Raw genomic sequence first — 27,361 nt, 5'->3', positions numbered from 1 at the left:
ACTAGCAGGCCTTTTAGTGGATTTACAATGATTATTTGACAGGTGGATACAAGTAAAGTAAAGAGACAGCTGTTCTAAAAATGTGTGTGTTTAAGTGTGAGCAGTATGCATATGTGCATGCCCTGACTTGTAATTGAAATAGTTTTACATGAAGCCTCTGTGCACATGTACATACATTAACTACAAGCACACAGATATATTTATTTTTGATATTTCCCTGATAAATGCAGGACACTGTAAGTGTTGGTGTCAAAGTGTACAGAGATGTTTGTTTACAGTATGTTGTGGCTTTCTGGCAGTATTACAGTGACCTCTGTTGGTGGAGTGACAGCTGTCTTGTGTTTCAGGGAGCGAAAGGGCCTGACGGTCCAGCTGGAGAGATTGGATTAGAGGGCAAGAAGGTAAGGACGCTGGGATATACTTTTATCAAATCACGCAGACACAATTCAGAAAAAAAGCATATAAGAGAACAAAATTGCTAAATAAGCAACGATCAGCACAAAAAATGGCTACACATCTTCTTTTTTCCATTCTGAAACCTGGAAATATGAAATAAACTGATGTGTATGGACAGTTGCTAGCGCTCATCCTTCTTCCTCTCTGCAGGGTCCTGATGGTCCTCCAGGAAAATTAGGTTTCCCTGGACCGCAGGTAAAGCTCCTGCGGTACCTTTCTGATTTTCCACTTCTTCCTCTCATGTACTTTTTTGGTGCTTATGTTCCTCCCGAGGAGTGAGACCTCAGCATAATTTAGAGGACATACATGATACCGACAGTGTGGAGACCCACAGTCTGTGGCCTAGATTTACATATATGACAACTTATTGTTCATTTTATTTGATTTTTTTTTGTTTGTTTTGAGACTTTGAGACTTACTGTATCTGAGCAGCTGTTGCAGTACCTTGTAGTGATCTTTATTTATAGAGATGGTTGTAAATGCAACATGATAGGAATCAGTGTAATAGATTTCACAAAGATACACTTGTTTGTATGGCTAGACAGGCAAATAACATATCGTATGTGTTATTACATCATAAGTTTATAAATACGCACTGTAGAACCGTTTTGTTTTAATTCTTTTTTTTATGTCTTTCCAGGGAAAGCAAGGAGAACCAGGAGAAACCGGACCTAAAGGATTTTCTGTAAGTTCATTATAATCATACATGTGAATGTTGAACAAATACAACTGAGGAAGGTTAGATGAAGTCATGAAACTCCACTCTCTCTATTTTATAGTTGCTGATGTCATTTTCTGAATATACTGTATCTGACATCACACCTGAAATGCAGTGCCATTCTTTTGATTTTTAAATGTGATTTTTAAATTTTCAGGGTATCCAGGGGCCTTCTGGATCTCCAGGGGACAAGGGAATAGCGGGCGAGCCAGTATGAACCTCTTCCATCTTCTCAAATATGTCTCTTGTATTCCTTCATCATCTTTATACCTTTCCTGTTTTGATATCTCCGACCATCCACAGTCTCTTTCCTTCCTTTTCAGTCTTTTGCCGTATTTTCATTGCAGCTCATCAAACTTCCTCTCCCTTCTTCTGAGAGTTTTAATATTAATAATTCTTTTTGGTAGAGTAGTTCACTCTGCCCAGCCCTGTTAGCTCCCATAAGCCAGGAGCTAGTTTATGAGACATTTTTGAGTGCCTATTAAAAATATATTCGCCTGTATTAAATGTTTCCTCTGGCGCAGCCAGAGAATTGTCTCATTCTTTGCACATCTGTTCTGTAGTGACAAAAAACAAGATTGATCTTTGAAAAAGAAACTCCGCATTTATAGAAGCGCTAAACTGCTGAACTTGCAGGGAAGTAGACGTGATTGCTATTGCTATAATAGATCCAGTCTTTACTTTAAAAGATTTGCTCTCCTTCTTGTGGCTTTGTTTTATTGAACAGCGGGACAGGCAGAGCACAAATAGAGGCTCAGAAATGTGTCTGTTTGCATGCATACTGACTTTCCCGCAGCAGCACTGGAGACCCCATCCCTCTTTGTTTTCATTAATATGACAGAGTTACAGGCTGATATTCTCCTGTTTCCTGTTTAAGTAGAAAATTGATCACTAACATAATTTCTCTTGCTGTATACTCCACAGAGCAGAGAAAAATCGTATTTTCCATTCATTCTTCACAATTATGTTCCTTGTGCTGCAATCTTGTAGCTAGAAGGGCTGCAATGTACCCTGACATTATTTATGAAGTTTTTGTGCCAAAGCATCAGCATTTAAGAAGCTGGATCAGTGACACAATTAGTCTTTGCATTCAGAGCCAAACTGGGTACTGCAAGCGTGCTGATTTATCAGCCACTGGCACACTCACAGTAAACATCAGCCAGAGGTTCCTTTTTCTTTTTCTTTCTGTGCACATGACAATCTAGTTGATTTTAATTAGGCTGAAACATCTCTATTTCTCTTGTCATTTAGGGACCGGCAGGGCCACGTGGGACTATCGGACCTTTGGGAGAGACTGGTCAAAAGGTGAGAGACCTCGCTTACAGACAAGCGTGGATTCATATTCCACATGCAAAAGGTCACGCTATTTATTTGCATGCACAAAAAGGGTGTTGTGAAAACTAAATGAATAAATATGTGGCATCTGTTCCTCATCCTACCCCAGTAGATCAATAACGCTCTTTAATTTAACCAATCTGTCCGATTTAATCAGTCAGTTACATAACAAAGGGCTCTTTTTTTCCCCTCTCTCTCGCCTCTCTCTTTTGCCAATACATACACAAAAGTTGAGATATTATTCATATGAAATGTCAAAGAGTCATCTGCTGTTTTCAAGGGTCCTCCAGGAAAAGTGGGTGAACCAGGACTGCCAGGGGAGCCAGGGGAGAAGGTGAGAGAATAATATTGTTGTAGTTTTAGCTGGGCGTGCTCTATGTTTTTACTCTGTAGTGGTAAACAGGATATCAAAGTTTAAGAGCTATCTGTGTTTATGTGTCAGGGCGCCATTGGACTTCCTGGGAATATCGGAGAGCAGGGACTAATAGGACAGCGGGTATGTTTATCTGAATTATGCTGTACAGTCTTCTTTGTTCTTGTTTCTTTCATAAGCATAATATATTTATGTGTGTGTGTGTGTGTGTGTGTGTGTGTGTGTGCGTGTGTGTGCGTGTGTGTGTGTGTGTGTGTGTGTGTGTGTGCGCGCGCGCAGGGAGAGCCAGGTCTAGAGGGAGAAGCTGGTCCGGCTGGTCCTGATGGAACCAAGGTGAGATGTTTTTTCCCTTTCGTGATGTAACTGTCCTCCATGCTGTATTCCAAACCAAAGCATTAGTTTTGGTGTGTAAGAGTGCCGCTGTCCATCGTGCACCTTTAGGGGGAAAAAGGTGACATGGGTCAGGAGGGTGACAAAGGAGAAAAAGGTGAAACCGGACAAAAGGGAAAGGAGGGCCCCCCTGGAAGTCCTGGATTCACTGGTGTCAGGGTAAGTCACCTGTCTTTCTTTTAAAATTCATACACACACGCACAGACTTTTAAACCTCACTCTAAACCTTTTGTCATGGTAGGGTCCAGAAGGGAAGCCTGGCAAAATTGGGGAACAAGGCAAACCAGGGTCAAAGGTGCTAGCATCAAATAACCTAACAAGTATTCAGAAATAATAACAAATACACAAATGCTGTGTGCTCAGGTATATTCTAACTCTTCTTATCCTGTACGTTTAGGGTGCCAAAGGTAATCAAGGTCACCTCGGGGAGACTGGGTCAGTGGGGAAGACTGGACCGCCAGGTTTTGTTGGGCAAAAGGGTTCCAGAGGAACTATTGGTCATGTGGTAAGGTGGAATAGTAATAATGTAAATCACAAGCACTTTGCGTAATAATCCTTTAATAGATAAAACAATTGAAGATGCAACACTTGTATTCTATAGGGCGCTCCCGGTCGAATGGGTCAACAGGGGGAGCCTGGTCTTGCAGGTTATGAGGTAAGATTGTTTTGTTAAGGTTATACATCAGAGTCAGCACAATGAAGCATTTGTTATAGTTAGTTTAGATAATATGACTATTTGCGACTTTCTTTGCAGGGCCATCAGGGACCTCAAGGTCCCATAGGGCCTCAGGGACCAAAAGGTGAAAAGGTACGCATTGCTCACTTTACGTGGCGTGTTTCTCTTACTCTTTCACTGTATCATAGGCCAAATCCTTATTGTGCCCCTGGAATAAGCTGAATATGTAACACTCAGGGGGCATTTCAAAAAAGCTTAAATCATCAAGAAAGTTTGTATTACTCGAAAACATTTGGGTAAAATTTTTCTTACTTTTATGCTTAGGGCGAACAAGGGGATGATGGGAAGGTAGAGGGTCCTCCTGGTCCTCCGGGTGACATGGTAAGTCACACCCAACTTACTTTCCTTTCTCTTTCTCGTGTTTGTCTTTTATACAGTTGCAGAAATTGTGTCATTTTCAGTTTATTAATAGACTTTGTATCTTATCAGGGACCTCCAGGGGACAGAGGAGAAAGAGGGGAGCCAGGAGATCCTGGGTACAAAGTGAGGACCATCCTTCCACTTGATTTTTTATAATATTAATTTGTGATTATCTGTTTTATAATCTGTTGTTATGTTTTAGGGGCAAATTGGTGTGGATGGTGAGCGAGGTAGACCCGGTGCTCCCGGACTGCCAGTAAGTGCCAAAACTTGTGATTTTCAGGCATACAAACACCAGGGACAGTCACCTGGTTTGTCTTTACATGCTTTCATTAACACAGTTGTCAATTTCAGGGACATCCTGGACCTCAAGGACAGCAAGGACCCAAAGGGGGCAAAGGAGATCAAGTAAGGATGGGAAACAAAAATGATGATGTGTGTGGGGTTCAAGGTTCTCAGCGATATGTTACAGTTGGTCTACAGCTTGGGAAATGGTCCAGTCTGCATAATGGGTCCTTTGACATACAAAGCTAATATAAAATGCAACTATCAATGTACAATTTTTAAATGACATATTTGTAACATTTTGGCACTTTGGTGTAGGGAGGTGGTAGGATGGAGTACTTACTCCATTACTGGAATAAATAATGTGAACAGTTTTGCTAATAAAAATATAGGATGCTAGTTCAGTGCATAAAAAGTAATTACCTCATATAAATGCGCATCATATTAACTCTATTTATATAGAGACATAAATAGCTGCAAAAGGATCAGCAGGTTTCTGCAAAAGTTGAAAAATGAGCTGATGTTGTGCATGATCAGAAAAATTTACCAAAGAGTACAGCACTGTGCAATGTGGGCTAACAACAAAAGATCATCCCAGTAAGCATTTAATATTACCAGAGATGTGTTTTAAAAATGTCAGTACACACCTTTAATAATCAATACCTGTTCAGTAACTGCACACTTAAAACTTTCTATCTCTCATTCTTAAGGGTCAGAAAGGCAAACAGGGTCAGCCAGGACCAAAAGGAGCCAGAGGACCAGAAGTAAGTGACTTGTTTTCATACACCCACAGCAGGTTCATTTAGTGTTTAATTAAAAAGAAACATTTTTGCAAATTATCTGTCTAGAAAAAATGTGTTTTCGGTAAAATGGATTGTCTTCATTGTCAAGTAAAATGAGCTTAAATGATGCATTTCACAGGATTTGCTGTAGTTATTTGATGAGCCTGCTCTGCTCTGTAGGGTGTAGGTGGTCCTCCTGGTCCTAGAGGTGTGGTGGGCCGAGAAGGTCAGGAGGGTGTACCCGGGGTGGATGGAGTCCCAGGAAAAGATGGCAGTAAAGGAATCCCGGTGAGATGATCAAGGAAATCATATTATTCATTTCATTAGTGGCCATTAAATCCTGTTTCCATCCAGGAAATGAGTTTAAAAGATGCGAAACAGCCTGATGAATTTGCTTTTGAATTTTGTCTTCTTAATGCCAGGATAAAACCTTGTTTATTTTATCAGCTCAGTTAAACATGTTCTTCTTCCTCATTTTACCTTCTCAAAATGAATCTAGGGAGAGCATGGTGACGATGGGGAGGCTGGTCTTCCTGGAAAAGCTGGCTTGCGTGGTAAAACTGGCGTTCCAGGACTCCCAGGAGATCAGGGAGCTTTTGGACCAAAGGTAGGAGGGATATTCTTTTCAATTAGCAATAGCTACCTCAAATAAGGATTATACTAGTACAATATACTGTGTGAATGTGTGAATGAATGTGAGTGCGAATGGTTGTCTGTCCCTGTGTGTTGGCTCTGTGACAGACTGGCGACCTGTCCAGAGCGTACCCCGTCTCTTGCCCTATGACAGCTGGGATAGGCTCCAGCGCCCCCCGCGACCCTGAAAAGGATAAGCGGAAGCGAATGGATGGATGGAATATACTATACTAGTACAGTATGACAGCCTTAATAAAAATGCAGTCATTCATCCATTCAGGGTGAGCGGGGTCTTCCGGGTCAGAGTGGACCTCCCGGAAAAAGAGGCTTCAAAGGTGGAATGGGATTGCCAGGGCCACAGGGCGACAAAGGACCTAAAGGACAACCTGTGAGTGTCAGCAACAGATACAGTAGTATACATAACAAGGAGTAGATGTTGAGTTATATTTAATTTTCCTTTTAAATTAATTCTTCATTAAATTCTCACTCAGGGTGACACAGGAGAGTCAGGTTTTCCAGGAGTTCTGGGAGTTTTTGGACCAAGGGTATGTGTACAACAAAACACTAATAAAATTTTCCACACATATTTAAGGCAGTTCATTTACAGTACACAGTCATTATTATCTAGATGAGGACAGAATAGTGCAGGTAACTTAGACAACACGTGACAATGACATTGATTAAGACAGGAAGAGAACGAAAAGGAGGAGCTCAGATGGGGGTGGGTTACAAAGCGGCTTGCAGTTGCACAGCAAATGCAAACTCAAGCAGCATAAACAGTACGCCCTTTATGATAATTCCTAGTTGAAATCATTGAAGGGTAAGCCATCATCTGATCTGCCAGGACTTCAGCTGAACTTGACTTGGTGCCCTGTGTGAACTAACACTACACTTGATTTGTTGTTCAGGTCTAGACCAGATGTTGCAACTCCTGGCCCTGACTAAGCTGAAATTGTTGGTGCTTGCACAAGTTTGTGTTGTGTACTATTATAAACCTATAAATCACATTTTATACAAATGTCAAATAAACACTGGTGTGTGACTAATCATGTCACATGGCGGGGAAGACCACTATAGCTCATTTTTCCTAAATTCAATTCAATATTGAAGCCATCAGAGCTTATCCAGTGTTCCGAGATGAAGCAAAATCTATAGTCAGAGATAGGTTAGTGTAAACATATGTTTTAGGCCAAACTGACAAAGTGTGTAATGGCTGTGTGTAAATATGTATCACTTTCAGGGGCCTCCAGGAGACTTTGGGCCAAAGGGCATAAGAGGGCCAAAAGGGCCCCAAGGATCAGTGGTAAGTAACGTGATGATTTAGATCATTCTGATAAAAAGCTCTGGAATGCTCATTCTTTTTTTTTTCTCCTTTAGGGTAGACGAGGAATTGTTGGTCCCGTAGGAATTATTGGTCCCAATGGAAGAGCAGTACGTTTTGTACATGACAGAAGCTTTGACATTTCTCTGCGCTGATGTCTTTCAGCATACTCACTGGTTTATGTACACTTTACAGGGTTCTCGAGGACAGAAAGGCAATCGTGGCGAGACTGTGAGTTTTCGTTGTCTTTTATCATATCTATCACTTGTTTTTTTCCCATTTGTTTACATTAAGAGTGCAAAAAGCAGAGTTGATTGCAGAATTCTGGCTAAAAATATGTTTTTCTCTCTCTGAACAGGGAGCTCAAGGTCCAAGGGTATGTTTGCACAGCATCGTCTTTCCCTCCTGTTACAATGGATTTTAATTTTACTGTGGTGACTTGAATGACAAAAAGTTAATATAAAAATTATGTTCTCTTCCCTGTTAGGGATCTCCTGGACCTCGTGGACCACCTGGACGTCCAGTAAGTTTTTTTTCCCTCAGCGTTTAACCAAATATTATTTTCCAGCTTGCATGACACATGCAAGCCTAATGCCTAATGCCTGTTTTTTATTTCCTTTAGGGTCCTCCAGGTGTCCCTCTGTCATTTGTAAGACATGTTATACTTGCTGGTTTCATTACACCCGATATGTGTTAGAAGATACAATGTCACTGATTAAATTCAAACTGGGGGTTTTTTTGATGTAGAAAGAAGATGGTGTATTGTTTATGGATTTACCCACCCCACTCAGGACTGAGGTTAGTGGAAAATGCTGATAGTGTTTCCCCATTGTTATACTTTATAATCTGTTGACAACTTAAAAGACTCTTGTGTTTTTAGAATAAGCCTGTGATGGACCTGCCGATGCTGGACCAAGGTGCAGAGATCTTCAAGACCCTCCACTACCTCAGTAACCTGATCCAGAGCCTGAAGAACCCACTGGGCACTCGGACCAACCCTGCCCGTATCTGCAGGGACCTGCACAGCTGTGAACAGAAGTTAAATGATGGTGAGAATGGTGTGCACGGCACAGAGGGTGAACAGTTTTGTGTATAGATAGTCAAATGATCCTAAAACATGTTTTTATTTTCAGGCACGTACTGGATTGACCCCAACCTGGGTTGCATGTCAGACACAATAGAAGTCACCTGCAACTTTACCGGAGGTGGACAGACTTGCCTGAAACCATTAACAGTGTCCAAAGTATGCATGAGATAGTGATATCCCCCAGTTTCCACAAAATTATAAAATATTTATAAAGGTTACACATAAAATAAACTTGTTAACCATCTCCTTTTCTCTAGCCAACAGTCAGTGTTGGTCGTGTTCAGATGAACTTCCTCCACCTGCTGAGCTCAGAGGCCGTGCAGCACATCATCATCCACTGCCTGGATGTCTCTATTTGGAGGTCAGCTGAGGATCAGCCTGTTGAACAGGGGTCTGTGAAATTCAAGGCCTGGAGTGGGGAGGTGTTTGAGGTGGGAGGAGAGTTGGAGCCAGAAGTCTTGGAGGATTCCTGCTGGGTAAGACTGAGATCCAGTTATCTTGTTTATTACATGTTATATCGTTACTGAATTTAAAGCATTCAAAGCATACCAAAAACTGTGGGTATAAAAAAGTTGCTCTAATTCTGATATTTTCAATATTTCAGATAAAAGATGGGCGCTGGCACCAGACCCATTTTGTGTTCCACTCCCTAGACCCCACACTCCTCCCTGTGGTTGACATTTACAACCTGCCAAAAGCTAGTCCCGGCTCTCATTACCACCTGGAAGTGAGCCCTGTTTGCTTCCTGTGAGACTGTGTCTTCAGAGCAAAGACGGATGGAACAAGATACATTCGCATAGGTGGAGAATGGCGCAATCTCCCAACCAACCAAACCATGTCCAAACCGTGGCCAAACACTGTCCAAGCAAGAAGATGCCACCAACCCCCAAACAGATCCTGCTTCGCTCTGCCAAACTCCCTGGACTGCAAACACAGAGGGAGGAAGCACAGGGACCTCGGGCTGGAGCCGGGGGCAAAGAAGGGCTGAGAAAGAACAGGGCAGTTCTCGCACTACAACCTTCTTCAGGCTCTTCGAAAAGGATCTTCTCATATACGCTTACTTGGAGAAAATAAAGGCGCTATGCCACAAAATCTCTCCAGAACATTTCTAAGTGAAGGGAGACAAAGGCCAAGTTAATCAGTGGACATTATAGTAACTTATTTTTGTATACAGTCTGTATACTGAGCGTACTTTTGGGGGAGAAATACCAGAAATTTATTTCTGCTAGAAGAAAAGAATTAAAGTAATCCGGATTAGTTCAATGTACATATTTATATATATATGCTTATAATTAACTTTTATACCTGTATATCTTATGTAAATTAATAATAATAGTAATAATAATAATAATAATATTCTTTAAGTGCAATAGAAAACGAGAAGATAATTTGGTGTTTTAAATCTATATGGAAGGATTTGTCAGGGGTGCCTTTTTTTTTTTTTGCCTTTGGTGCTCATCTTCTCGTGATCCGGCATAGGTGAATCAATCCAGAGGGAGAGTTGTTTGCTTAAATTGAGCAGAAGTCACATTTATATTTGTTTTACTCCATTGGGAGATTTCCCTGATGTGGGAAACAGCCAGTGGCACACAGTTAGCCCTCAGTAAATTACATCCAAAGCCACAAGCCAATACCTATCCACAGGGGGTATATTAAATACTTACTAGACCAGATGCCACTGATGATTAGGGAGAATTTAGATGGAGATTAGGGGTCAGGTTTAGGGAGACTATGGAGCTCAGGTTCTCAGTAGTGTTTCTCTAACTGTGGAGTGTCCTTGCTTCTTTATTTATCATTTACAGTAAAAGGTAGGTGTTCTTTTTAAATCAGCATCAGTCATAAACCTCTCCTACCCCACCTATACAGCAATCTTTAGAGGGGAACTGAGCCACATGAGAGAGTAGTGTGAATACAGGAATCCAAATCAACCTCCATTTCTAAGCCTGTCGTCGCTCTACTGCCTGGTGCTAGGTAAACTGTTTAAGGTGCTAGCCATAGTGCTGTATTTACACCACTGTGCAAAAATATCCCAATGTTTATAGTGTTTGCATGCTTAAACAAATCAAAAAATATTGCCATAGCTGTATAATGCACTATAATAGCGATATCCCATCTAGCACTACAGAATTCCCATAAAGTCAGTCATCTGTCATTTATGTAAATGTCTTCAGTGCTGCAATTGTAGGTGTATTAGAGAGCTTATTACTGAAAAAAACCCAAAAACATTTCTGCTTTTGCATGCCCGCATAAATCTCAGCATTTGAAGTATTTTTTAAGGCTAAAATTGTTTTCTCTGTACAAAGCCCCTTCTCTCCCACAGCTGTATGTATTAAGTGTAGAGACACACTAGTGGAGATAGTTTTTACTAAATGATAATAATATTAATTAAAAAAAACATTTCTTTGATGTAGCTGGACACAAATGTGTATAATTGTGTAAACCTCGCTGTATACAATGGATCCCCTCTTGCTAATTTAATGTTATTTAATGTTGTTAATGTGGTTGCTGACTGAAGCAAGTTTCTGTTGGTTGAAGCAATACTACTCTTTCTGACAACTTTCGAAAAATCAGTTATCCCAACTGGTCTTGGAGTTTATAGATTTGTTTTATGTGTAAATTTGGGACTCCAGAGAACAAATTTATTGCAATGTTAATTCTTTTATTTTTGTAACTTTTTTTTTCCGTTATGTTCCTCTATGATAATCAAATATGTACTGTACCAGGATTGTGCTATTCTATCACTTGTGTTTTTAAAGAAATTATGCAAATATGTGAATTTTATTTTCCTTTTCCTTTTGTAAATCTGTTGTAGACATTTCAAGAAGCTAAGAATACCTCACAATTTTACGCAGGACTTGGACAAACGTTTTTTTCTTGCCTTTATAATTCAAATCTGTTTCGGAAATATCAGCCAAATGCAGCGAGTAAGTCCTCCAACTCTGAACAAGACGGTTTCTGTTGCCTTCATCGTTTCTCTGTCTACTCTTTAGTGATTGTTCGGTGTCCATTTGTTAAATAAATACTTTTAATTTGTGTCTGGATTTTTACTTTAACCATTGGCCATAAGCTGTGATGCAAAACATATTTTACTTATTTACCAACCTAATAAAGTTGCAAAAATGTGTGGCTTTGACATACAGTAAACAATATCGACACTCTATATCATCAATCTATATGTGCTGAACTATAAGGACACAAAGGCTTTTCGGGCCACTGGTTGCACAACTTAGCTATAATTAAACACATAGAGCGTTTCGACATTGCAATATGACTCCAGATGGGTGTAACTTTTTCCACAAGGTGACACCGTGGTGAGTTGATTCATCGCTCACACCTGAGTAGAGGCCTTCAGGATCCTAAGTATTGGAACATGGACACCATTTTTGTCATTTTACCTCTGGACATGGTCTTGTGGCTTCTCTGGACAAATTAAAAAATAACAAACTGATAAATTTTTTTAAAGACTCAAAATTTTCCGAACAGAAAGTAACATAAATCCAAATGTAGGGATTGTTTTTAACCATGATAATCATGGTTTTTTAATCATATTTAATACATCATTTTTTAAATACCTCTACATCATCAGTGTGTATGTGTTTTGTTTTTAAGAAACCTAAATGAACTGCACAATTATTGATGGCTCAGGGTTTACAGCTTTAATACTTTGATGCAATTAATTTGTAGTCAGTGACCATTTGAAGTCTGGACCTCACTGAGGGCATCACCTCCGTTCCTTGAGGTTTGAGGGAATTTTTCTCTGCACAGGCCCAACCACAGCATTTCTGCCAGGTTGAGCTCTTTGACTGAAACATTGCACCACCTTGATTCTTTTCTTCTTCAGCCAATCTGTTGTAGATTTGCAGCTGTGGTTTGGACCATTGTCCTTTTACATGACCTAGTTCCAGACAAGCTTTAGCGGTCAGACAGATGGCCTCACATTTGACTCCAGAATACTTTGCTATACAGAGGAGTTTGTGGTGCACTTAGTGACTCCAAGGTGCCCTGGACCCATGGTAGTCCAAATCATCACCCGTCCACCACCATGCTTTACAGTTGATATAAAGTGTTTGTGCTGATATGCTGTGTTTGGTTTTTACCAAACATGGTGTTATGCATTATGGCCAAACATGTCCACTTTGTTGTCATCTTTGAAAAAGACATTGTTCCAGTCATTTTGTGGTTTGCACAGTTCAGATGCAACCATGCAAACCTCAGCAATGCTGCCGTGTTCGTTCAAACAATCACTACAATCTTCTTCTCACTGCACTGCCTGCTAACTAAAACCTCTAGAGTTTGAGATGTAGTTGTTCAGGTTTTTTGCGGTTTCTCTGAAGATTGTATGGTCTAACTTTGGGGTAAATTTGCTGAACTTCCACTCCTGGTAAGACTGACATGTCCTGAATATTTTCCATAATTGTTCTGACTGTAAAATGATTTGGAAATAACCTTATAACCCTTCACAAACTGATGGGCAGCAATAATCGCTTCTCTTGTCATAGATGATATTTTTTCTCCACGGCATTATGTGAACACACACCTGAATGCTCCTCATGAGCAAAATGCTAAAATGTTTGTTTTTATAGAGGTGCTCACGCCTTTGATGATCAGTTAATCAAATGCATTTGATTAGCAGCACCAGGCTGCTACTTACCCTCCTAATTCAATGGAAAAAGTGAAGGTGTATTGAATCTCACACCACTTCTGTATTTTGGCTTAGTTTTTCTTAAATAAATAATTGGCAAATGGACTGGTATCTATATACCAGCCTTTATTCAATTTGAGCATTCACTGTGCTTCCTACTAAAAGTCTCATTCACCCAATAACACACACATTCATACAGTGTTTTTTTTTTATCTATATCTATTCACTGTTTATCTAACATTCACACACTCACACTTTGATGGATGCAGTACTTTGCCCAAGGATGCTTCAGCATATGGACAGGAGGAGCCAGGGAGAGATCGGTAGATGACACCCTCAATCACCTGAGCCACAGCCGCCCTCATTTTAGATAATGACATGATAATACCCATAAATATGTTCATGTGAGATTGTAATTATTCAATTTTAAGACCGGCTGATGATCAGATGATTTTTCTATGTCCACATATTTGAAACCTTAGAAGTTAAAGGGATTAGTTTATTTTGGCCTCCAAATCTAGAGCAAGTAGTTCTCTGATGGTGGAAAAACGTTCTTCACTAATGCGCTTTGATAGAAAAAGAAAATAATCTAGTGATTTCTAGTCCATTTTGTGTTTGTATGAATTCACCTCAAAATGTGAATGAATAACATAATCCAAAACAAATGACACGCAAAGAACTGAAAGCCTTTAGAGATTGAGCTATAATGATAATAATAATAATAATAATAATAATAATACTAATACTACTACTACTACTACTAATAATAATAATGAATACAGCCTGAAGTTTTGAATTACACCACATGCTGTCGCTATTGTTCTCTGATTTATTTCATGTGCAGCAGATGCTTACACAAGGGAGGGCATAGATGTTTTTCAGAACTTGCATGGACGATAAAATACAGAGACTGAAGCCATTACTGTAAGGTCGTTTAACTAAATGTTGTAATTAGCCCACTTAGTGGAGCAAATGTTAATTATGCTGCGGCATCAAGCAACACACCCGGCGTCCCACTCACCACACACACATATAAATCATCCTAAAGGATGTTTTTACCATCCTAGTAAATATGCGGAAAAACACACAAATCTGTCATCTGGTTCATTTCCTTTTGGAGTTTAGTAAAATTAGTTTAGTCTTAATGCGCTCTCGGGAAGAGAAAGCGCCAACATTGATCCAAACTTACAGTTTTAGATCAATGCTGGCGCTTTCTCTTTTGGATCAATCTTGGTAATGATCCAAAAGTGGAAGTTTTGGATCAATACTAAGTCAACAGGATACGGATTATTGGGTAATATAATTAAAAAGTCGTCTTTTCCAATAATGGAGTTGTCGAGCACAGAAATATACCTTTGGCTGAATGACAGTTGGAAAAAAAAAAACATCCAAGCTGACAGCGTGTGTATTTTTGAGCCTTTATGAACCTTCCCACGGTGTTTGCTTTGGCCAATCGCTTTGTCTCTATATCCACCCAGCTCCGTGCTGCCTTTCGACCTGCTCGAAAAAATATCCCCACTTTGAGGTCATTAGCAATAATTATCTTGAACCTAACTGTATTTTGAACTAATGTTAACATGAAGCTTAAAATAAGAAGAAAACACAGTCTGGCTTGTTGTAACTTTACATCATAATGCTAATCATTTCGGTGTATCACAGGCTAGGTTTCGTTACAAATATTTCCTGCAGCGCCTAAAGGCAGCACCAGTTTCCAACGTGCACAATGGTGACGTTTACCATATCATGATGGCGGTAGCCTGGACTATTTTGAATTCCGTCCCGCTTTTTGAACTTTACACTGCGTCCAGTCGGTAAAATGATATATTGCTTTGGCGAGAACAAACAATAAGTGAACCACAATTATGGATTCCGTCGTGGGGGACGATGTGACGCTCCCCGTTGACATCAACGGAAGGTAAAACAGTCAACAAAAGCTAGCGGGCTAACGCTAGCGTGTATGAGCGTTACTGTATGTTTTAGCTCTTCTGAAAACAATATTTTACATAGTTACCGCTGCTTGGGCCTGCCTATGAGACCAAAGCTCTCGAGTTGTATTGTTTTAGACACACAACGATACTAAATGAAGTTCTTTAACAGTCGTCTGCGAAAATGTCTTTGCTTAGCTTTTATTACTGTAGGTTTAACAAGAAACGTCTGTTTTATAATTTGGGTGTAGCGATATTAGGTCATCTTCTATTTAGGGGATCATACGTACATGTAAAATTATGCTTCCATGTTGTAGTAGCCATCTGTAATATAGATTTGATTATGAAAATGTGCTGGGGAAATAACGGAAACAAAACAAAAGCTACTAAATATATAATTGCCATAGATAATTGCTATATACACAGTTTTTCCCACTTTAAGTTGCTTGTCTGTCTGCAGCAGGTCATATTGACATACACACTATTTGGAAAAATATTACTCATATAAACAGTTAACATCGAAGTCCAGTAAATGCGTACCTAACGGTAGTAACGTTTCGTTTAGCTGGGAAGAAAATGCCAATGAAGGAAGGGGGAGGGGGGGAATTGATAGGCTGTGAACACTGGTCCAGAAAGGATGCTCTGTACTGACCACTGCTTGTGGCACGGTTACGAATCATACTCAGCTCTGTCGATGTTGCTGTGATGTTGCCGCGAGTGGCAGCACGACGTGTTGAGCTGTCATGCAGAGAGTGAAAGAAAGCGGAAATTATGAGAAGCACTGTCAGACCGCATCAGCGGCGTCTCTGCCACTATTGTCACAAAATGAGGAGTTAACATTTTTATATTTATTTCCTTTCCTTTTTTCCCGCGTGCTCTCCGTTACGTGGAGAAAGAGCGTGATTGTGGTAGGTGAAGCGTTCATCATTAGCTTTGCTGCACTGTGCTCTTCCTGGGTAGTGCTGAACAATGTAGCTAGTTTACAGCTTCTTTTTCATTCTTACAGATAAGCTAGTTTTCGCATCTCTGCCTTAATGCGTTTAGTGTCCCCTTGTTAGTTTCCCTTTTAAGGACCAGGCACAGCTTGTGTTTGGTGGAAAAGCTTTCATCCAGGTGGTAAGCATACCTCAGTAATTCAAGATGTCAGCTGATATGTGTGGTGTGCATTGTTGGGTAATTCTGAAACCCGACTCACTTTAGTCTTTTAGTTTCGAAATTGTGACCTTGCTCGACTTAATGTTGTGGGGTTTTTTTTTATAATTACTGTGCGTGAGCTTAGCCGCGTTCATGATTTCCAGTAGCAGCTGAACAAAGTGAGAAAAAGAGGAAGTCAGTGTTTACATGCTGTTACATTGTTTCCACTGGGTGCTGGAGGGGTTACTACAACTGAACCGTTGTCAAAACTCTGTCAAAAACACTCAAAGGGGTCAGTGTTAATGTCTTGGCTTCTTTATGGGAAGGTTTAATGTGAGATGCTGTTTTTGGAAGTTGTTTTACGTGTTTATGGCTCTTGCTTTACGCTGTTGCTGTAGAGTGCTTCCTCTGCATTTACACAGGAAGGGGTTTTTCTTGGCATGTGAAACCTCAGTGATGCAATACTTGTCAGCAGAGTTTTACCGACCTTCAGTGTGTTTGTGGAGGGATACTGTGTTCCTTTTATCCATACACATGCACATGAACAAGCAGTATTTGACCGATTTGTTTTCTGGTTGCTGAATTGCATCAGCTGTGATTTGCTATTCTAAATTATAATAATAATAACTATTTTCAGTTGACGTCGGATCTTCGTTAAATCACTGTAATGTACCCGTTCCTCAAAACAAAGATGGAAAAGAGCAGTGTCATTGTGTTTGAGTCTGAAACTTTAGAAGCAATAAACAGCCTATTTATAGCAGGGACATTCAGTCTCCACAGAGTCGCATAAAGCCTGGAAAAGGACTGAACCTGGACAAAATATTTTAATATATTTGTCTGATTAGAATTGTAAATCGACTCAGGGGAATTCAACGAAGAAGCAGTAGCACTGTGGTTTTTCTAATGCAGAGAGGTTTTGGAGGAAGTTATTCACTGCTGAACTTCATGCTATTCCATGCAACGGTCAGGGTGGAGGAACATGAACCTGGGCCCAGATAGTTCATGTTCCTGTTTATGCACATGATAGTTATTGGTATGCCCGGTTGTGGTGTAGCGGTGCATTCCTGGTTCCAGATGTGTGTGTTGCTGGTGTTTGGTGTATTATACTGTGTCAGTGAGTGACGCCACCGTCCCATCACTGTCTGACGCTTAGCTGATCAGAGCCACAGTGCTCTGCTTGTGCACAAATGAAAGCCATCTCCATCCATTGGTTTCTCTGTCTTCCAGGCTGCCACTGGCACATGGTCTCTCTCTCTCTCTCTTTCTCTCTCTCTCTCACACACACACACACACACACACACACACACACACACACACACACACACACACACACACAGAAAGGCAGCTCTACCATAGTGGATGTAAATAAGGCAGAGAGTCATTCTTAAGCTATTTATGGAGCATCCTTGGGGCTCAGTGGAACTGGCCAGCGTGAGTAATGTGTGAACATCATGAATTTGTGTTTTTCTGAAACACATGAATCGGTGTCTGCTGTGTTTGAGAGCTTTAGTTCTTTTTATTTTTTTTAAATTTGCGTTTTTTTTTTTGTTAAATATGTTGGGAGTGTGACATTGATATTTAGTCAGATATTCATAGTGACTCGGCTGCATGAATAACAAATGATTGTGTCCCCAGCTGCCGGCTGCCTGATTCCATAGGTGCTGAAGAATTTTCTGCAGACAGCATGTCAGGTACAGTAAGATTCTCTTTTGTTCTCCTCCCTGTTCATTTTTCATGCTCAGGTGTGTTCGTCTCATGTGTATTAATTAATGCCATTGCTGAATCATTGCTGTCACCCACCCCATGGCTTTTGTTTTCAGAGCTGCGATGAGGGAATAGCTGGATGATGATAATAAGCTAATCCCATTTATACTTTCTTCTTGATGTATGCCAAAAATATACACAGAGTTAGATTTATACACACAAGCCAATAAATGGTTAATTTATAGATATAGGTCATAGGGCTGCTCGATTATGGCAAAAATGATAATCACGATTATTTTCACTGAAATTGAGATCACGATTATTTGACGATATTTATTTAACCCTTTAAGACCTACTATAGAACCAAGTCCACCAGAGCTTATATTATTTTTTTTACATGCTGTAGTGCCATTTGTGGGAGCATTTCAAGTTGCTATACATCAATACAACTGTTATAGCCCATATTTTAATAATATGTATGCATTAAGTCCATAGTAATTACATAAATTGCAAAAAAGTGCAATAAACTACAAAAAAAATTGAAAATCGCTTTTGTTTTGTTTACATATATTTCTACTTGGAGAAATTTAAGAGGCTTATCCCTCAAAACTTTAAATACAATAAAGTTGCAAAAAATAGTTTACAACAACAGGAAATTTATTTTGAGTGTCTTCATAGTTTTATTTTGGAGATACAGCAATTTTTATATACTGCAGGAAAAACAAAAAACAATCCTATGATGCAGATTTGCAAAGAAAACAGCATGTGCATCATTTCACTGTGGGAAGTGTTACGAACAGCTGATAGGAACGGCAAAGCGTGTTTCTGGAATATTATGTTTTTATGCAATTTTTGCAAAGCTATATGTGGAACGAAACCGTGACCGAGGACAAGCTGATGGCATCAGATGTAAGTACAACTCCTCCGGTTTCATATGCAAAACAAATTATTGCGCTAGCTTACACGGTTCAGGTTCTACAGGGATTTAAAAATAGTTACGCAAAACGGAGCTTACTGCTCTGACCGGCTTTAAAGGGTTAACAATGACTTTAAAAAAATAATATAAAATAGTGTGCAACACCACTGAAGTTTTTTTTTTTTTAAACTCTCTTTTCAACCAACGGCAGTCACTCTCCAAATAACTTCTGCTTAGCTTTCCGAGCTTCCCTCGGGTCCTCTTAATCAGCGGTCTCCAACCTTTTTTGCGCCACGGACCGGTTTATGCCCGACAATATTTTCACGGACCGGCCTTTAAGGTGTCGCGGATAAATTAGGGAGGGGCTAATAATCGGCTCAGTCATTTTTAATGATCGTTGAAAGCCCAGATCGTAATCGTGATTAAAATTCGATTAATTGAGCAGCCCTAATAGGTCAGCATCTGACCTATATTCCGACTGTTTTGCAGTGCTCAGACAGACACAAACAATAACACTGTTTTGACGACTGGATAAAACGACTGTTCTTGTTAGCAAATGTTTTAATATCTGAAATAAAGTGAAATACATTTTTTCAGCAGCACCTGCAGATGTTTAAACATCACAACAGTTTTATAGATGAATCCATAGGTTTGGATAGGCTTCCATATTCAAAACAAACCGCATTCCTAAAATGATAAGGCGCCGTTACCTTTTATTCACTTAAATACTTGAAAACAAATAACAGAAATAACTCTGGCATGCACGATATGTAAATAGCAGATATTGCAAATGTTTTTTGCAGCTAGTAAATGATTTTTTTCCCCCAGACTTTTTGTGCACATAACTTCATGGAGTGATGTATTCATGTTCAGGTTAGGTGATTGTGCAGTCAAACAAATAAGCTTAAGCTTGTGCTATATTTATGGCAAACTTTCAGTTATATAATGGCTTCTGTGATGTTTTTTTTAGTTTGAATTGACTGATTGGATGATGTTTGCGTCCAGATTTTGCTAATACTTAGTGCACAGGACAGGTGTTGAACTCCAGGCCTTGAGGGCCGGTGTCCTACAGGTTTTAGATGTGTCCTTGATCCAACATAGCTGATTCAAATGGCTGAATTACCTCCTCAACATGTCTTGAAGTTCTCTAGAAGCCTGGTAGTGAGCTAATCATTTCATTCAGGTGTGTTGACCCAGGGTGTTATCTAAAACCTGCAGGACTCCGGCCCTCGAGGCTTGGAGTTTGACACTACTGACTTAGTGGATTCCTTTCTTCTCTCTGTCTGTGCAATCTTTCTGGTATCACAAGTGCTCTTTTTATGTAACTATACTTTTAGTCATTATGCAGTCTTGGAACTCAACTGTTTCCTAACTTGGCCTTTGGGGACCGTGGCCAGTGTTTTGGGGCTTCCGCTGTAGCCAAATATTTGCATAACAGATATCGAGTTGAAGCCTTCCTGTTCCTTGTCCCGATCATTGTTTACCAATGTAGAGAAACTGTAAATAATCTAATCAGAAAGCTAAATGACTGTGAGACAGTAGCTGATAGTTTAGAGATAGCATTACATCCAGAATCATACAGATTCGTCTGTTTTCTTTTTTTCCTAAGCTTTAATAATTCTTTCTTGTTTGCTGTTGGTGCATCAACACCAGTAAAGTGTGAACAGGTCAACTAAAGCTAAACCACTGCACATTAAATATGCACTAATATAGGCTGAGCATTAATATCAGCCTTGTTGACTATACGAATGAAATGACTTTTGCCTTTGGCAGCAGCCAGTGTTTATCTGAAGGTCACATCAATTTTGTGCTGGCTCTGTGTTCAGAAATAGTCTACAAAAGAGCTGAAAGGCACAAAAGAATTTACCACTGAGTATATCCCTGTTACATGCATTTTGCAGCGAAACTGAAGGTTTCCTTGTCCTTTCTGCCCAGAATTTTTTATCCTGTCAGAAAGCTTTTCTCCTCCTGAGCTTTTATTGACTCCCACAGTTTCCCTTAACTGCCATTTCTTAATGACAATTCAGACAGAGGAAATTGCATGTTGAACGCACTTTGATATCTTTTTTTAGCCTTCCGCTGCTCTGCAGACATCAATTAACTTCGTTTCACATCTCCATTCAGTTTTAGAGGAGTCCATAGTTATTGAGTGTTTATCAAGTCTTGGAGCTGTCCACAGCTTTCCTAATAACAAATCTTTATTAGGAAATGAATGGACGCTCTTATGAGTGGATGGACACCCACAATGTCATAAGTAGTATTTTATTTGGAGAAAAAAAACCCTAATGAAGTAAACGGTGCATTAATGTTTTAAGAAAGCTAATTTAGTGTTTGTTTGCTGCAGTAGTTTAAAGTAATTAAGCAGTAATTATATCTTAGTGAAAAATCCAGTAAAATAAAGCTCGTCCTGAAGTATATTTTTGAATGAACTCCTGAAAATGTCAGAAGAATCAGGTTGGAACTAAACCAGACTGTGCATGTGTGAAAACAGCTAATGGTTTTACCATAATAATAAACCCCACTATAGAGCTTCAGAGCTATGTTTTCATTGAATACACTAGGCAACAAAAATCAACATAATTTCTCTAAACTTTTGAAATAATGTGAACATAAACAAGTAAGTAGTACTTTAAGAGTGATGTGTGACGGAGGCTGTCTTGTGAAGCAGCAGCAAATGATGAATCAGGAGTTTGTGTTGTGAAATTTGTTGTTGACTAGTGTTACATGATCAGCTGTAAGCTGTTTCAACTGGTCTAAACAGGGCAACTCTCAGGGAGCTCGTCCATCTCTGATGCCTGTGCAGTGAAAACTCCTTTCTGTGTCTCTTATCTCTCCAACATAAACAGAGTGAGGATATATGTGAAAGCAGCAAGTATGACTTATTCTTGAAAGCAGGAGAGATTCTTTGAGCTATGCAGCCTATACTTGCAGTTGTGACTCGTTTTAGTAAAACTGCTTTCTTGATGTTTTTACAGCTCCATCCTTCCCTGAAAAAATGTCCCCTGTTAAAGCTCTCACCATGAAGGACTATGAGAATGTAAGTGATTTCTGTCAACTTTCTGTTCTGTATGTTGCATATAGGTGGTGATACTGTCTTCTTGCAGTAAGTTGTATATTTACAGCTTTTTAACGAGTAGCTTCAGAGAATAAGCTGTCTGGATGAGGCAGTCAACTCTCCCTCCTGTACAACAAACAGGATAAAAACCTGATTCTCCATTCAGCCGAAAACCAAACCACATTGACCATTTAAGGAAATTTAGTGATGCAGTTTTTGTGCAAGAGGAGGAGAAGGAGGATTGAGGTGGGCTGAAGTCAATATTTCAGCATTTGATTGGAATGCTTGCTTGAAAATTTCAGGCCCGTGCTGTCTGGCCTGCATGATTAGAGGTTTTTACAAAGGGGTTCAGAGTTCTGACTCCTCCCTTTGACTGTCCACCCAACCCCCACTACCAGATGTATGCTGTTCTGAGCCTAGAGCACAATGATGCACAGTCTACTTCACACACATAAGCATTTTAAAAATAACTATACACACACGGCCCCTTTCTGCAGTGTAAACATGTCGGGTAGCTTTTTTTTGGTAAATGAAGTGCTCATATTTCTTCTTTGAGCCCAATTCTTTCTCTCAACTTGTTTTCTTTGCATTTAAAATAAATCAAGGAAATGCAAATTAAATTGCAGCTCGATGAAAGTTAGAAATGCATCAGTTGTTCAACTGCCTGATTGCATATTTATGGTTTGTTTTTTTTACATTGATCCCCAGCAAATCACAGCTCTGAAGAAAGAGAACTTTAACCTGAAGCTGCGCATTTACTTCATGGAGGAGCGCATGCAGCAGAAATGTGACGACTCCACTGAGGACATATTCAGAACGGTGTTGTATTTATTTTAGTGTTACAAAACGTGCATTACTCTGAATGTCTTACATTTGTCTGACACCACTCCCTGCAAAGCTTCATGTGACTCAGTGTTTCCCCTCAATTTTGAAATGAGATCACAACATGAGCAACAGCAGCTGGATTTTATTCAGCCAGCATCTTGCATTCATGACCTTGGAACAGCTGTCTTGTCTTTTTTCAACTATTGTTATGGTGGCAGCTTTGTTTAAGTGAGCACATTTAACCCAAAGTGTCATTTAAAAAATGTCATCTTTAAGAGGAAGCTTCCCCAGCCTTGTTTTTGTGCTTTGGTGTTTGAGATGACTCCAGATGGGAGGTTTTTACTGAAATTTTGTCTGTTTATAGAATATTGAGCTGAAGGTGGAGTTGGAGTCGATGAAGAGAGAGCTCGCAGAGAAACAAGAGTTACTCGTGTCTGCATCGTATGTGTCATTCTCTTAATTCGGTTTTTTGCTAGTCACACATGATGCCATTTAGACCAGTGTTAATTTTGACAGTATGATTTTTTTTGATTGACGTTTAGTCTTTTCACTAAAACATCACTTAGTTTTAGTTATAATTTAGATCATTGCTGATTGGATTATTTCCCAACTCATCCCGCATTTTGACACAACTTAATTAGTTCTGATTGGATCTCGTTTCTTTTTGATAATTTATCTGGTTTTTATTTGTTGACAAAAGTGTTAGTACTTTTGTTCGCGAAATAGTTGTCGCTCTGTTTTTGTCTGAAGAAAAAAAACAAAACCTTATCGGTCAACAAAATTAACACTGGTTCAGACATACATAAATGGCAGCACAAAGTAATGCGAGTCAGTATTTAAGAAATATGTAGGCTGATAAACTTATTCTTGTACGTGACTGCTCATCAGTAAAGCGCTGGAGAGTCTGGCTGGCCGAGAATCGGGAGAACCCCAGCGTGTGAAAGAGCAAGCTCAGAGGGAGATGGATGCACTCAGAGATGCATTTAGCAAGAGGATAGCTGACCTAGAACAGGTGAGTGACATTATAGCGCTAATTTTCAAATCCTGATATTGCAGTTCACTGTGTATATTTTGTTTGGTTCAGTGCTCATATTAGCCAAATTGTGTCTGCTGTTAGTTTCACTTGTTTTGGTGATAATTGTGTTGCCTTTTGTGTTTTTTGGCATTTTTACATCATGGCAGTGTTTACGAACAGCAGAGGAAGAGGTTGAAAAGATGGCCGCCATCGCTGAGCAGGAGAAACTTAAGAATATAAACATGGAGAAGCAGCTCCAAGCCTTGGGTCCACCCAGCACTTTAACCACTGGTCCAGTCCTCAGCCCCGTCAAAGATCTGCAGCAGGCTCTGCAGGAGAAAGACAAGTAGGGACAAATTAAAACAAACCAAAAAAAAAAGCAGACTATGTGTATATACTGAAAAATATATTTTTGGAGAAAAACCTTAGCATTTTCAACATTTTCTACTCATCCCAGTATCATTGAACAGCTGAAGATCACTTTAAAGAACCAGGATGCTGTGATCCATCAGAGAAACAGCAGAGACAGGCAGACAGATGTTCCATCGGCCGACACTGTTAAACAGCTATCTGCTCTTATAGCTGATAAAGATCAAGAGCTTAAGGTGAGAAGCTTACATGTTCATAAAGATGTGAAATTTAAGAGGTTTTTCTCAGTGATGCCTCAGAGATCAGTTGCTTACTGGTTTTGTGCATATATTTAGTTTTTGTCATTTACAGCAATAATAGGCTACTTAAATACTTTTGAATATGTTTACTTAGTTTCTACACTTCTTCCAATATGAAGCAATATTTAAGTGAACTCTCACTGTTTACAGGCACTGAGGGACGAGCTTGATAGAGAGAGAGATAAAACTCAGCCGGACCATCAGGTTGGTTTTATTTTGATACAGAACAAACTACCTTAAACTACTCTGCAATGGCACAGACTGCAGTTGGCTACTTAGAATCTCTTTCCTGTTTTTTGTCTGATTCTTAAACTTTTTTAGAGCTTTCATTCTTCCTTTGCTTCCTGGTGTAATGGTTAACACATTTGCCTTACACACCAAAAGTCCCCACTCATAGCTCAGGGTGGTCACAAGATGTTGTATTACTAACGCTGGTTCCAAGTCTGAATAAACAGGAGGGTTGCATGAGGAAGGGTATCTGCCCTAAAAATCTATGCCAGATCAAAACATGCAGATCCAGCTGCTGTGGTAACCCCTTGGGAAATAAGAGAGCAGCCAAAAGTACCTTTTTTTGCTGTATGTGTTCCTGCCTTGTTATTTTGCTTTGTTGTAATAGGTAAGCCACACACAGAAAGCTTTTTTTGTTTAACAATCATTTCATGTGTCAGATCATTTAAGCTCACAGAAACTTTTCTCTGCATCTGTTGCTGGTTTGATAGTTGAAATGTGTAAAATGTGTGTCTAGGATTCTTTTTTTTTTCCATATTTCTTTTTTTCAAATGAATTCCCTGTTCTAGTGTGAAGGTGTTATTACTTTTGTTGTAGTATTTCTGACAATTTCACAAAAAAACTTAAGCTTCATTTAAAAAGCTGAAAGTTTGCATCTAGTAAAGTGTAAAAAAATGCATCTGTGAAGTGGCTGGTTGTAAAGCCTTTGACTAATGATGCTACTAGTACTAAGTTGACACTTGCTTTTTTTAACATTGAAATGTCAAACAAAAATAATTAATTATGGTGGTAAAGTGATGTATTTTAGTGTTGCACAGATGTTAGAACCAATGACTGCGTAGAGAGAATGTGTCTCATTTAATCACAGTGTTGTGCAGGCTGCTGTGTTGCTGACGTGTAAAATAGAAAGCTGTTAGCTGGGCAGTGTCCATGGTTCCTCTTTAGGCGTTGGCGTAAGACTCGGGCCATAGGGTTAAGGCTGGATTAGTTTGCTGTCTGAAGACGCTTCCTCCGGGGATTGTTATTGGCTTTCTTTCTTTAGTAAGTGGAAAAATGGTGTAGGCAAGAGGTGTTCATGAGCTGTGGCTAAACAGTTGAATGTGCTCCATTCATTGTAAAGGATTTTGCAACACTGGGGAAAAACCTGTTTATCAGGGATGCTTGACAGACTTGATGCTTGACTTTTTGTAAGTTAAAGATGTAATGGAATATTGCAAAGTAACGGTCACCAGAAAGTACTCTGTAATCTTAAATCTTCCATGTACTGCCAGGAAGGATCAGCTCTATCAGAGTGATTGGCTGATGCCATCACTACCTGCTTGGTGCCAGCTTTTGTGTCTGATGCCTTTTTTAAGGTATTTGGGAGAGTGTTTTCTAGAGATGGTCTGGCATGGGCCCTAACACAGATCACTGCAGCAGTCCTAGAGGATTTGTTGATTTGATTGCATGCATGAGGGAGAGTGGAATAGAGGCGGGAGCGGGGATTATTGAGGCTTAGGGCTTACAGTGCTTTGCTCTCAGTCTTTCTCCTCTGTGCTACGCTTGCTGGTGTATTGAGAGAACATGATAGATGGCTCTGTCTGGCGAGCTGATGGCCATTAAGTCACTAGACAGTTGGTGTGTCACTGACAGATTTCTTGGACTCAGTTTAAGTGGGCGAGTGTGGAAGATCTAAGGTGCCATGAGGGATCCATGTCGCATATGTGGTGTCCGTTTGGTGGGAAGCCAGTGTCGCTGGATTTTCAGCTCATCGGGAAAGAGGAAGCTACAAGTCATCCTGTCCCATGTGCTGGGGAGAGAGGTGACTCGTGACGGGCATGGAGAGTTCCTCTGTGGAAAATGTGTGTTCCGGTTGGAGAAGGTTGTGCAGTTTGATATAAACATCGGCAAACTGCAGGAGGAACATGGCAATCAGATCCAAAAGCTGCAAGCAGAGAAGGAACACCTTATCCAGTGCATCGTGCACATCTACAACAAAAACAACCCAGAGCGCAGTGAGAGGGAAAATGCAAGCTCCAAGGCTTTGCTCAGTTCTTCTGGGGTCCGCAGTCCTGATGATGAAGCTGCATGTCAGGTGGCTCATGAAGGACTGCAGTTCCGGGAAAGTTGTTATGTGGAGAATCGCATGAGAAGGTGTGTGAGTCTGGATAGGATTGTCAGTAAAGGGGCATTCTCCGGACGTTTGAGCTTAAGGAGCAGTAGGCTGGGATCAGGGGCGGGGCTGGACAGCACTATGAGAAGTTTTGGGCTCCGGGGCACACGCCACCATTCTCAAAGTATGTACCTTGACCTGATTCAGCGTAAGGGAACCTTGGCTAGACCCGGATTCAGCCGCCGCTCCACATCACTGCAGTCACTGAATCGAGAGCTTTCCTCAGACACCCCGACAGATCCTCCGCTCAAACGAAAACTGAGAGAGGCCAGGGTGTTTTTTGCAAGGTATGGGGCCACTGATGACTCGGGAGGAAAGGCTCAGGCCAGAGCACTGCTCCAAAGATCCTCAAGTCAACCTTCGGTGATCTCTGACCTGATTCAGGTCCTGCGCTGCATCTCAAAGCAGCAGGTGTCTGCCCCAGCAGGATGTCACATCCCTGTCTTGAAGAGGTTAAATGCTGGCTCTGTCAGCACCCAAGCCAAGCGCAAACATAGAGTAGATCTGAAGTCTCTGCATGACCTTTCTGAGGAATTTGATGATGAATACACTCCTGTCAGAGTGAAGGTAGTTCATTTCAGTAATCCCACCATCTATGCAAACCACTGTAGCACTGGTAAT

At 40.2% G+C, this 27,361-nt stretch overlaps 2 protein-coding genes across 11 annotated transcripts in view; both read left to right on the top strand.

Annotated features, from left to right (window-relative positions):
• Positions 1–11,509, top strand: part of col27a1a (collagen, type XXVII, alpha 1a) — a 66,053-nt gene extending 54,544 nt beyond the window's left edge. The window contains exons 29-61 of the mRNA XM_082538718.1: positions 348–401; positions 607–651; positions 1,097–1,141; positions 1,332–1,385; positions 2,426–2,479; positions 2,790–2,843; positions 2,952–3,005; positions 3,162–3,215; positions 3,324–3,431; positions 3,514–3,567; positions 3,670–3,777; positions 3,874–3,927; positions 4,027–4,080; positions 4,273–4,329; positions 4,438–4,491; positions 4,571–4,624; positions 4,723–4,776; positions 5,364–5,417; positions 5,616–5,723; positions 5,935–6,042; positions 6,349–6,456; positions 6,560–6,613; positions 7,309–7,371; positions 7,446–7,499; positions 7,585–7,620; positions 7,748–7,765; positions 7,877–7,912; positions 8,012–8,038; positions 8,137–8,187; positions 8,270–8,438; positions 8,523–8,632; positions 8,734–8,952; positions 9,081–11,509. Of these exons, the coding sequence (XP_082394844.1) occupies positions 348–401; positions 607–651; positions 1,097–1,141; positions 1,332–1,385; positions 2,426–2,479; positions 2,790–2,843; positions 2,952–3,005; positions 3,162–3,215; positions 3,324–3,431; positions 3,514–3,567; positions 3,670–3,777; positions 3,874–3,927; positions 4,027–4,080; positions 4,273–4,329; positions 4,438–4,491; positions 4,571–4,624; positions 4,723–4,776; positions 5,364–5,417; positions 5,616–5,723; positions 5,935–6,042; positions 6,349–6,456; positions 6,560–6,613; positions 7,309–7,371; positions 7,446–7,499; positions 7,585–7,620; positions 7,748–7,765; positions 7,877–7,912; positions 8,012–8,038; positions 8,137–8,187; positions 8,270–8,438; positions 8,523–8,632; positions 8,734–8,952; positions 9,081–9,227 (2,373 nt within the window). The 3' untranslated portion in view covers positions 9,228–11,509. The remainder of the gene's footprint in view (positions 1–347; positions 402–606; positions 652–1,096; positions 1,142–1,331; positions 1,386–2,425; positions 2,480–2,789; positions 2,844–2,951; positions 3,006–3,161; positions 3,216–3,323; positions 3,432–3,513; positions 3,568–3,669; positions 3,778–3,873; positions 3,928–4,026; positions 4,081–4,272; positions 4,330–4,437; positions 4,492–4,570; positions 4,625–4,722; positions 4,777–5,363; positions 5,418–5,615; positions 5,724–5,934; positions 6,043–6,348; positions 6,457–6,559; positions 6,614–7,308; positions 7,372–7,445; positions 7,500–7,584; positions 7,621–7,747; positions 7,766–7,876; positions 7,913–8,011; positions 8,039–8,136; positions 8,188–8,269; positions 8,439–8,522; positions 8,633–8,733; positions 8,953–9,080) is intronic.
• A 3,323-nt stretch (positions 11,510–14,832) lies between these two features.
• The window catches only part of cdk5rap2 (CDK5 regulatory subunit associated protein 2), a 36,997-nt gene continuing 24,468 nt past the window's right edge, over positions 14,833–27,361 (top strand). For 4 of the 10 annotated variants that reach the window (XM_082538184.1, XM_082538187.1, XM_082538185.1 and 1 more), the window contains exon 1: positions 25,891–27,307. In XM_082538184.1, coding sequence (XP_082394310.1) covers positions 26,270–27,307 — 1,038 coding nt within the window. In that variant the 5' untranslated portion in view covers positions 25,891–26,269. Of the gene's footprint in view, positions 15,034–15,755; positions 15,952–17,812; positions 17,869–21,772; positions 21,835–22,560; positions 22,672–23,041; positions 23,119–23,565; positions 23,690–23,859; positions 24,039–24,149; positions 24,298–24,510; positions 24,565–25,890; positions 27,308–27,361 lie in introns of those variants that run through there. The other 6 variants (XM_082538183.1, XM_082538181.1, XM_082538190.1 and 3 more) reach the window with 3 other exon arrangements.

The sequence above is a fragment of the Aulonocara stuartgranti genome, assembly GCF_965226115.1.
Source record: "Aulonocara stuartgranti genome assembly, chromosome: 7".
NCBI lineage: Eukaryota > Metazoa > Chordata > Actinopteri > Cichliformes > Cichlidae > Aulonocara > Aulonocara stuartgranti.
This window is presented reverse-complemented; position numbering and strand designations above follow the sequence as displayed.